The sequence below is a fragment of the Euprymna scolopes genome, chromosome 37 (genome assembly GCF_053919585.1).
Source record: "Euprymna scolopes isolate OS-2025 chromosome 37, ASM5391958v1, whole genome shotgun sequence".
In the NCBI taxonomy this organism is placed as follows: Eukaryota; Metazoa; Mollusca; class Cephalopoda; order Sepiida; family Sepiolidae; genus Euprymna; species Euprymna scolopes.
In genome coordinates this window covers 1,089,190-1,101,689 of record NC_136518.1, presented here as the reverse complement: position 1 = coordinate 1,101,689, position 12,500 = coordinate 1,089,190, and the positions used below count along the sequence as shown (strand labels likewise).

At 33.7% G+C, this 12,500-nt stretch overlaps 1 protein-coding gene across 11 annotated transcripts in view; it reads right to left on the bottom strand.

The window, feature by feature from the left end:
• Nucleotides 1-12,500, bottom strand: part of LOC145261029 (uncharacterized) — a 126,504-nt gene that overhangs the window by 27,217 nt on the left and 86,787 nt on the right. For all 11 annotated transcript variants that reach the window (XR_013864387.1, XR_013864386.1, XM_080119158.1 and 8 more), the window contains one exon: nt 9,271-9,348. Coding sequence is in view for 9 of the 11 variants with exons in the window: in XM_080119158.1 (XP_079975284.1) it covers nt 9,271-9,348 (78 nt within the window). In the remaining 2 variants the exon portion in view is untranslated. The remainder of the gene's footprint in view (nt 1-9,270; nt 9,349-12,500) is intronic.

Below are 12,500 nucleotides of genomic sequence, written 5' to 3'. Positions count from 1 at the left end.
TTTTTGCAACCCTCTTTTGTATTATTACAGGTCTGAATATTCTCTCTGTTTCAGTTTGTATTTCTCCTCACACCACAACTCATTTTTTTGCAACCCTTTCTTTGTAATACAAGTCTGAATAATGAGAAAATCTGAATTTTTTTCAACAAAATTTTTAAAATAACTTTTTTAGAGTAAATTTTTAAAAACTTCTTTCAGAATAAAAAATCTTTAAAATTTAATAAGGAACATATGTCATGTAGGTTTCATTAACAAATATTCAATACATAACGAGAAAAATAGAGATGAAAATTTCAAAAGGACTGTATAACTAGTTACGGTCAATAGTAGTCCTCGCCAGCGAAAGTCTTTGTTATTCTATTATTATTATTATTTAAAACATTTTGTGCCCTGCTCTTTGGCGCGAGGACTAATATTATATTTTTCTTTTAATAATATTATTTTTCCTTGTACCTATTTGTGAATTATTCCACGGATTTTAGCCTTTTGGATTATTTTGGACTATCTTCCAGTTACGCGTATTTCTTTGAAACTCTGCGGATTAAGGACTATCCACTTATTTAGTGTTTCCTTTTCAAATTAAATATTTTTTAACTCTTTTTCAAAGTGTTTTTAACATGTTTTATTAACTATTTGCTCTTATATATATATATATATATATATATATATATGGCCTGACAACCAAGCAAAAAAAAAAAAAAAAAACCCTAAGCAAAATTCATCCAAAACTAAAGCTGGCCTGTCAGAACACTATATATACCCATGAAGGCAAATTTCGGCATATTTTATTGGTTTGAAAATATAGGTTCTTTTTTACCAATTTTCATAAAATTTTAACCATAGAATAGTATTATAATCTTCAAAAAGACGGCAAATTTTCACGTATTTTTCCCATAGAACCAAAGATATGAGCATATGAGCATTTTCAATATTCAATTTGGTTACGAGTTAATATATATATATATATATATATATATATATATATATATATATATATATATATATGTCCAAATTAGCCTACATTTGTATATAAAATGTGCTGGTAGGTAGTTTCAGTTTTGCTGCTTCGATTTTCTCCCTGTGGCCTTGTCAGGCCACTAATATATATATATATATATATATATATATATATATATATATATATATATATATATATATATATATATATATTTTCCACCTTTTTTTTTGCAAATTTATAAGTTCCAAATTTCAGCGACTGTTAATCAGAATTTAACAAATGAAGGCTCGTTGGAAAGGTAATGGCCTGAATTGTATAGTAGACTATGTGACATTTTCCCTTAAGGTCGCACATTAAGGAGATCATCCATCATCCAGAGCCTATTTTTGGCAATTTTTTATAACCATAAAATGTTTCAATTATAGTAATTTGGTTTTCTAGTTTTGCATATGAATTACAAAGTATCTGATATTTCCCCCAAACCTCTAGCCTTCATGGTGGGGGAACTAAAACTTGTTGCTATGGTTTCAAATGATCTGAAATAACTCCAAGAGGTGATTTGATTCCAAATATTTCTCATATGTTATATCTCCCCTCTTTAGTTTTCATACATAAAGTAAATTTCATAGTGTATAAAAATTATTTTATACTAGAGATATTTATAATCGTATCCTATTTCTAAAAGAGCGGAGATATAACACATGAAAAATATTTGAAATCAAGTCTCTCCTTGCTGTTATTTCAGATCATTTGAAACTATAGCAGCAAGTTTTAATCTCCCCTCCATCAAGTCCAGAGGTTTGGGGGGAAATATATATATTGTTATATTTAGAAAAAAAGAATTCCAGCAGAGTGCTCTATTATAAGAAAAACTTTCAAAACAAGAGCGTAATATTGATATTTTTTATTTTCAGAAAAGTTTAGATGTGATAAGTCATCGATACCGTCGGTTTCAAACGTGATAATAGGGAACCGTTTTAGGTCCTCATATCAAGCTCTCTCCAGCCGATCTATCTCATGAGACAGATCGGCTGAAGAGAGCTTGATATGGGGACCAAAAATGGTTCCCTATTATCAGGTTTGAAACCGACGGTACCGATGACTTATCCATCTAAATTTTTCTGAAAATAATCTCTTTAATATAAAGCTGAACGTCTGTGTGTGTGTCTGGTCACGAATAGGCTCCTATATGGTTGACTATTATAGAAAACTGATCACATATAATGATAGAAGATGTATCGAGACACAGGAATGGGTATGTTTGATCTGGCATAATGATGATTCATTAAAATTGTGGTGTCTGCGTACGCGCCTGGTCCACAAAGTATGGAAATAAAAAATTTAAAAATTAAAAAAAAAAACGTTTACAAGTGTTTTTGATATAGGTGTACATAATAATACTTTGATAAGTATGTTTTAACTTAAATAGGGATAGTATATGGATTCCATAGAATGGAAATGGTCACAAACTTTAATAAAGACTTTCCATATCTATCTGCGTAAGTATATTTTGATAATTATGTTTCAGTTTGAAGAAATATGGTATAATAAAATTATGGGGTGTTCGTTCGTGCCTGACCTCCATAGAATGGAAATATGTCACAAAGTTTAACAAGGTTTTTTAATATAGATCCACAGAATATTGTGATAAGTGTTTCAGTGTGAACAGGTATGGTATAATAAATTATAGGGTTTATCTATTTTATTTTTACTTTCATCATATTTTGCTTTGGTTTTGATACCCCCAACTTCGAAGCTATCTCTTTACAACCCTTTCTTTTCATAACCTATCATACTTTCATAAATCAGAGTCCATTTTCTGTAGGCTGTTTTTGAACCCAGTCAACGACGGGTACTTTTGCTAGTATATATATATATATATATATATATATATATATTGGAAAAAAGGAATTCCAGCAGAGTGCTCTATTATAAGAAAAACTTTCCAAATAAGAGCGTAATATTTATATTTTTTATTTTCAGAAAAGTTTAGATGTGATAAGTCATCGGTTTCAAGTCATTGCCTTTCCAACGAGCCTTCAGTTGTTAAATTCTGATTAACAGTCGCTGAAATTTGGAACTTATAAAATTGCAAAAAAAAAAGGGTGGAATATCTCTCTCTCTCTCTCTCTCTCTCTCTCTCTCTCTCTCTCTCTCTCTCTCTATATATATATATATATATATATATATATATATATAATTCCAGGTTAATATTTTCCAGAGGTGAAGCAACCAATTAAGTTTTAACGAGGTGAATGCAAGAGTGCTCAATACCGCAGTAAGGCAAGATATACTTTCTAGTTTTTTACATAAACATTTACATATTGCTACTAGTGTTGGGACGATTAATCAGAATCGGAATCGTGAATCGTAAAAATCGAAACATTTAGAGGTATTAGAATCAGAAAAATTGATGCCTATTTTCTGATGCCAAAACGATTCTTTTAATTGTATTTTTTTATTTGATTTTGTTTAGAGCAAAATCTTCCATTGCTGGTAATATTGATAAAATAATAAATGTTTATTGATTTTAAAATACCAGTAAAACTAAAATCGATACATCATCCTCCACAAGTGTATTTTGACGTTTAGGAAAATATCTGCATATTTAATGTGTTTTTTTTTTACGAAAATCTGAACAAATAACAATCTTATAGCCAGATAATTAGAGATTTATAAAGAATCGGAATCGGTAATTGTATCAAAATCGGGAATTTAGCACAGAATTGGTAATTGTATTGGAATCGGGAAAAATATTGGAATCGTCCCATCACTAGTTGCTACATATTTATGAGCATGTTTCAGTCAGTCAGTTACAATTAACTAGAGACCTCTCCAGGCGATATTGCTTACACAAAAATGAAGTCTGTAATGAAAATTTTACAGGAGTTTCCAGCATAAATTCATTAAAAAACTGATTAATTTTGTGATCGAAACTCCTGAAAAATTTTCGTTTGTAGCGACATATAAGTGCGTATGTAAAACAATAAAATATATATATATATATATATATATATATATATATATATAGGGTGGAACGAACGATAAAATTGTCGCCATACAAAAGACGACATGATTCCATTTCCATTTGATGAAAACTGATTTTCTTCTTTGTTGCAGACCATCGACTAGTTGGCCAGTTGTGTACAAATCCCAAGAGTGATAGGAGACGTTTATCATGTCTGAATGACACATAATGATGACGTGAATGATATAATAAAATATATATTATATAAGCCCATTTAAGAAATCGGTTTTTATTGTTGAGCACTCTAAGTTGAAATTAAAGTCGGTAACTTAAGCTCACATGCGCAGATCATGATGTTATAATCGTAAGATCACTCTCGCCGTCTAGACATTTATGCTTTATAGAAATGTTAATTTCAACTGTATATTTCTCACGGTTAACATTGGCCGTTTTGTTTGTTCCTTGCTAATGGAATCAGAGATAGCTTCGTGGCTGGGTTCGAATCTCCCGACCGGCTTTAATCATAACTCCCTACACTGATGATTCCCAAAAAGATAAAACAGTAGTGTTTGTAGGTATTAAAAGATAATTATAGTAATAATCTATACTCCTTTAAATTCGTTTTTTTTTTGTGCGCATCGATATTCATATTAAAAACCCTCTTTTTTATTTATTTAAAAAGAAAATACAATTTTCTTATATATGGATCATGGAATTGAATTCATCTGCAAAGGATCTAGTTAATTTGCATATTCTTTTAAACATTCATTTTAATTAATTCCCTATTAGTTGCTTCGGTTTTATAATGGGATAATCATCTTTAGTTAATTATTACGTGTAATTATATTCATGCAGATATTCTACATGATTTATACTTGCATAATATTTGCGAAAAAAGTTTATAGTAAACACAAAATTGTTTCCATATATATTTATGTATACGTATATATTTTTGTAAACAAATCTATCTATCTATCTATCTATCTATCTATCTATCTATCTATCTATCTATCTATCTATAAAAGTGAACGTGTCTGTGTGTGTCTGTGTGTGTGTCTGTGTACATTTCCCTACGCATAAACTCTGTCAGACTCAAAATTTGATATCCAGGGTACTGAGATTTGGGAAAATCTTTGTAATCCATTTTCAGCCAGAAATTTGGCTGTTAAGGGGTCAAAATTCAACGATTTAATCTTTGAGAACTCCGCTCATCTCCTCCACCAATTTTAGGTCTAAACACTTGACATTTTAGATATAGGTTCACTGGACATGGATTTAACTTAATAACTTGATTTGGGCCCAAAACAATAACTATTAAGGGGTCATAATAGCGGCCAAAGCTAGTAAAATTGAGCTTTTTTTGCTCAACATACACCTCCAAACATCCGGGCAACACCGGGCTAAAATGCTAGTTATATATATATATATATATATATATATATATATATATATATATATATATATATACAAAGGGAGAGAGGGAGAAAGAAAGAGAAGAGAAAAAGAAAGACGTATACATAGGAAGACAGTGGATAGAAATAAGATTGAATTCAACTATAACGATATAGTTAAACAGATTTAACGAGAGAGGGAGGGAGAGAGAGAGAGGGGGGGAAGAGTTTGGATAGAGATAACATGATACGATCGAATGAGAGGAGATAAGCAGATGAGTTAATTTAGATATAGACAGAAATTTGCTCGGCACCTGAAATCTTCGTAGTTGACTGGCGACTGAATTTACTATGTGCATCTTTTCATTAAAAAACAGAACCTTCTTCACAACCAAAAGCAAATTTTACGCATTTACCTTTTTTTTTTTTTTTTGTATGGTACCTCACGTATACTGAATTAAGCAAAAAAAGCGTGGTGAAGAATTTTATAAACGTAACTTCGTGTAAGAACATGTGTTATGACATAAGTAAACGGACAATGGACAATTAGAAATTTGATAAACAACTGGTATTTGCAAAAATATCCGACGTAATGCAAAGGAATGTGTACAACGTAAAACCATAGAAAAGATGAATTAAATGGACAAAGAGAATGCAGAAGAACAGAGCAAGAGAAAAGAAAGCCGGACGAGTTTATGTTTGGCTAGACAGCAGTTTAGTGTATTGGTTTATAGTGGTGAACAGTCTTTTATTTCAACTAAAAGTGCTCAACGATAAGAAACGAGTTTCTTAAAGGGGCTGACATAATTATTTATTATAATATATATATATATATATATATATATATATATATATATATATATATATATATATATATATATTTACTATAATATATATATATTTACTATAATATATATATATATTTACTATAATATATATATATATATACAGGGTGTTCACAAAGTCTGGCTGCATAATGTACATAGTGCCCACAAACTCTGGCTACATAATCTACACGGTGCCCACAAAGTCTGGCTGCATAATCTACACGGTGCCCACAAAGTCTGGCTGCATAATCTACATGGTGCCCACAAAGTCTGGCTACATAATCTACATGGTGCCCACAAAGTCTGGCTACATAATCTACATGGTGCCCACAAAGTCTGGCTACATAATCTACACGGTGCCCACAAAGTCTGGCTACATAATCTATACGGTGCCCACAAAGTCTCGCTGCATAATCTACACGGTGCCCACAAAGTCTGGCTGCATAATCTACACGGTGCCCACAAAGTCTGGCTGCATAATCTACACAGTGCCCACAAAGTCTGGCTGTATAAAATAGACGGTGCCCACAAAGTCTGGCTACATAATCTACACGGTCCCCACAAAGTCTGGCTGCATAATCTACACGGTGCCCACAAAGTCTGGCTGCATAATCTACACGATGCCCACAAAGTCTGGCTGCATAATCTACATGGTGCCCACAAAGTCTGGCTACATAATCTACATGGTGGCCACAAAGTCTGGCTACATAATCTACACGGTGCCCACAATATCTGGCTACATAATCCATACGGTGCCAACAAAGTCTGGCTGCATAATCTACACAGTGTCCACAAAGTCTGGCTGCATAATATACATGGTGCCCACAAAGTCTGGCTGCATAATATACACAGTGCCCACAAAGTCTGACTGCATAATATACATGGTGCCCACAAAGTCTGGCTGCATAATATACATGGTGCCCACAAAGTCTGGCTGCATAATCTACACGGTGCCCACAAAGTCTGACTGCATAATATACATGGTGCCCACAAAGTATGGCTGCATAATATACATGGTGCCCACAAAGTCTGGCTACATAATCTACACGGTGCCCACAAAGTCTGGCTGCATAATATAGACGGTGCCCACAAAGTCTGGCTACATAATCTACACCGTGCCCACAAAGTCTGGCTGCATAATCTACAGGGTGTCCACAAAGTCTGGCTGCATAATCTACAGGGTATTCACAAAGTCTGGCTACATAATGTAGCCAGACTTTGTGAATACCCTGTATATATATATAATATATATATATATATAAAAGGTAGTAGTACAATTAAGTTTACAGGGTTAATCGATAAAGTAAACTTAAAAATAATATAAATATTGGGTTTCTGATATTCATAAGATAATCTTAACCAGATGTAAAAGCTCAATGGAACAAAAATAGGAATTAGAGCTTATTATAAAAATGTAGGTTTAATAAAGCACTTCATCACCTACACATGTATTTCCTTACCGACTACTAAATATGTTTTTTGCTAAAGTGTCTCTCAATATAATTGATTACACCTATATATATATATATATATATATATATATATATATATATATATATATATATATATATATATTTATTCAGTAAAGTTTAGTTTTATAGAAGTACATCCAATGAAACAACATGTGTCTACCAAAGAGTGCTCAATGAATGAACAGACATTGATGGCTACATATGTCAAGAACTGATATTTCAAACAAAAACATTTTCTTATTTCGTTTACACAGTTAGAATGTAACATGGGTGGGGGTTATGAACGGGGAGAGGACAGGTGAGGTCTTTGAAGATAATAAACATCTTTTTTATTTCCCTTTTTAAGTTTATCTATCCCATCTTTTGGTTTGTATGGCATAAGGTACTTGAGAATTTAGTACTTTTGTCTTGCGGTCCGTAAATTAAAAACATTCCTTATGGCCATTGAGTACTGACCGGTGTCTTTCAATCCACACACACACACACACACACACACACACACACACACACACACACACACACACACACACTTGAAGCAAACATACGCTTATACCTATACTCAGGAGCGGATATACACTGTTCATTGTATTTTACTCACACACACGCACTGAAAACAGGCCATAACTATGACAACACAAGAATAAAATTAAATAAATAAATAAAATAAAATAAAAATAAATAAACAAATAAACAAACAACGCGGGTGATTACAGAAACATGTATGCACATATGTAGCCATCAGTGTTTGTATAAATAAATTTAACGGCACAATCATGCTGATATACTGGTTCTCGGCAGATCACTGAAGTTAAGCAACGTTGATCCTAGCCAGTACCAGAGGGATGACCATTTGGGAAGGCTACTAGGTGCTGTATGTACTGCGCCAAGTCGTAGAAATTTCCAGGTTGGTATCTGGGGGTGCATTAATTCACAGTCATCTGCACCAACAAAGGTTTGCAGTAAAACCAAAAAGTGTGATTGGTTCTACATAAAGCCTTCCCTATTATAAACACATCGTCTGTGTGGATTTACTGAGCAGCTTAGTTGTTATATGAGTATACTAGAGTGCTTGGGTTAGTAGATGCAGAACAATTGAGGAAAGATGTTTAGTTGGAACGGGAACAAGTGATGAAAATGGAGTTATAAGAAAGATGGATAAAGACCTGACCAGAGATGGACTACTCTGGAGATTGTTGTTTTACGGCATATCAATCATCCTTGAGTTATTTTATGCTGCGTTTCGTATACATTTGATTTGTAGATTAAGTCGAAGAAATTTTTGTTATATTCTGCAAATTCTTCTCCAATGGTTACCCATTTAGAGCTGGCCAGAGCCAATGTTTCTTAACTTTGATGATCTTTCCGGGAATCAGTATGTCAACATGATTATAAAAGTATATATATAAAAGAGAGAGAGAGAGGGGGGATAGTGTGGGAGAGAGAGAGAGAGAGAGAGAGTGTGTGTGTGTGTGTGAGAGGGAGTGAGAGGGAGTGAGAGAGAGTGTGTACATGTGAAAGAGAGTCAGAGCGAGAGAGAGTGTGTGTGTGTGTGTGAGTGAGAAAGAGAGAGAGAGACAGAGAGAGAGAGTGAGAGAGAGAGAGGGAGAGAGAGTGTGTGTGAGTGAGTGAATGAGAGAGAGAGAGAGATACTTACTTTCGGATCTTTCCGCAGGCAATGTCATGTACAGATGTTCATGTCTTTGTTGCGGTCCGTGAGAATTCGGACTGACTGCTGTGGAAGCAAAAACAAAAACAGGATTTCAAAAATGGCGTCAAATTCATCTGTTGAAGAAACAAAAAATATGCTCTCTTCAATCACCCATTCTTCACTAGTGAATAGGACGAATGGACATATACTACTCTGCACCATCCCCAAAGGAGGCAGTAATGCCTTGGAGGAAGGTCTCATGATGTTAAATATCAGACGAATAAATTCACTAGCAAATAAATTGGTTGATTTAGAACAACATGCAATGAAAGTTCAGTCAAGGTCAACTTGCCGAACTCAAGGTTAAGATTTACTAGAATGTGAGACTTGATAGAAATGGATATGACCTAATATGGTGAATGAGACAGTGGAAGAGAGGAGTCGGCAGTGACTTGAAAGTGCTGCATGTGTAAATATGTTAATTACAAATTCAGTAATGAGATATGATTAAACATTAAACAACTTCTTTCTACTTAAACCCACTGGTCAGTGATTTTTTTATGGAAATTATTCTAGACAGGACATGAAGCCACTTGATGCAAAAAGCTAACAAAGCCAAAAGATGATTATTGAAAATAAAACTAAAAAAACAGGAGATACTTATTGATCTTAGTCTTTAAAAGACCAAGGCTATAGGTAGGAGGAAAACAATCAGCAGAGAGAGAGAGAGAGAGAGAGAGAGAGAGAGAGAGAGAGAGAGAGAGAGAGAGAGAGAGAAAGTCCCACAAGCTTGGAGTTCTTGGAAAGAAACTACTGGAATAAGAAGCTGTATTACAATGAGTTATTAAAACAGAAAATTGATGAAGACCACTAGACCATTGAGTCAAATGGTCTGGAACAAAGGAAGCAAGGAATACACCAGACAATTCTAAAGAACAGGTGCCATAATAGTATTTGTAGAAAAGACTGAGACTAGCAACATCACGTCTGTGAAAGAGAGATTTTGCAGGAAAGAAGAAAATATGGAGCCAATCAAATTACAGATATGTTTGAGCAGTTTATAAAGGAACTTTAGATGGAACACAGATACACCAGCCCAAATATGACAACAGTACTTCATACCTGGTCTGATAGTAGATTTGTAGAGATAGAAAATAATCTCAAGTGTGAGAAAGTGTTTAGAACGATACAGAGAACCGATTTTGCAAAAAGCAGAAAGAGCAATGGATCAAAAGAGCAATATGGACTTCCAGCAATATGGACTTCAAGCAATATGGACTCCAAGCAATATGAACTCCAAGCAATATGGACTTCAAGCAATATGGACTCCAAGCAATATGGACTCCAAACAATATGGACTTCAAGCAATATGGACTCCAAGCAATATGGACTCCAAGAGCAATATGGACTCCAAGAAAAAAAAAAAATGATGAGAAAGAAAGACCAAGAAGTTTCAGAGACGATTTCTCCTAATAGCAGAGCCATCCATAATAATTTCAGCAAGAAAAGAGACATGCCTAGACAGGAGCTGAAATGAAGATAAATCCAAATAAACCTCCTCTGTCTTCCAACAGTTTTATCTTTTCTATTCGAGGTGTGAAAAAACTTATTTGCAGGCAGCATTCCCTCAGTCTGGAAGGATCACCAAAAGGGTGTGTACATGAACAAACAGCTAACAATGTACGATTATGAACTCTAAATTTCCTGTTATTTTTTGTGGAACACTGTTCAAGGGAGATAACTCTTGAGTCTTGCATATGGTCATTGCTGCTGATATCTGGCTTGCGGTCTATCCTCCTATGTACTTATTTGACTCTTCAATAAATACCTTAGGTTAAAATTACTGTCTCTCTCCTACATAATTGTACTTGTGATTTATTTAACATATTTCTCTCAACAAACCTCCATTTCTGAAACAATCTCTTCTCTTAATTGTTCTCACTTTGACTACAAAAGATTTAAAGCAGCAGCAAAATGACAACACAGATTTTGAAGAAGAAAGACAGAATTCCATCAGTATAGAATTATCACAGTAAGTATGTGTATAAGAACAAGCAACTAACAAGTTTTGATTATGAAATGATTACAGCAAATTGTTTTTCTTTATATATCGTACAATGTTGAAATGTAACGATAAGAACAGAAGGAAGTAATGCTTGGGATGAACATTAACACTGAAATTGCACTTGCTGAAAATTGATTTATTTAAAAAAATATTTGGTGGTTTTCCATGGTTAAACCTAGATTAAGTATGGATAGACTTTTATGACGTACTTACTTGTGAGGAAAAATAAATACCGTTCAGAAAAAAATTACCGAAATTCATCGAGTAATTTTATTTTTATAAATTAAATAAAATTTTATTTGTGTGCAGAATACCACTAGCATTATCAACACCATTATGAAAGTAAAGGGAAATAATTCGTACTTTTGAAGAAGTAATCAAATTCACTTGTTTAAATGTGAAAAAAAGTAGGAATTATCTCCCTTGAATATCATGATAATGGCGGCGATATTCCGTGTAGAGCTAAAAGTTGAACTTATTTCATAAAAACAAAACTACTGAATTAATTTTTTGTAATTTTTGCTGAATGGTATTAATTTTACCACCACATGTAGGTTATATTTATCTTTCTCCCATGGCGAGAAGATATGACAAAAGGTCAGGAAAGTAGGATTTAAAAAGTCAATGCACTAGAAGTTAGCCAAAAATGCCTGGGCAACCCTGTCGGCTTTCTCCATCAAAAGTGCCTCAGGCTATTAGCAATTATAAAAATAATATAAAATAAACACTAGATGGACCTCCTAGAAGTGCAGCGAACAAGGACCATACCTCAAGCAACGGACAACAAGCCATCTCAACAATGGCCAAGGTTCTGGTAGTTTGGGGGTCAAGGGACCCTCTAGACCTTCACATGTAAGTACATGTCAATATATATGTATTTCCTATTTTTTGATGGCACCCATATTTAATATAGGTGAATCTGCTTTCCGGACTGCTGGAAAACTGCTTCTGTGGTACCAGTTTACAAGAATTCTGATGAAAGAACTAACCCATTAAATTATCACCCCATTAGCCTCCTCCCGCTTTTTGTCAAAATATTTGAGTCCATAATTAAGCAAGCTCTAGTCCACCATCTTACAGCTGCTAAACTTCTGACTGACCAACAATATGGATTTAGGCAAGCCCATTCCGCAGCAGATATCCTAACTGTAATCTTTGAATGTATATACCA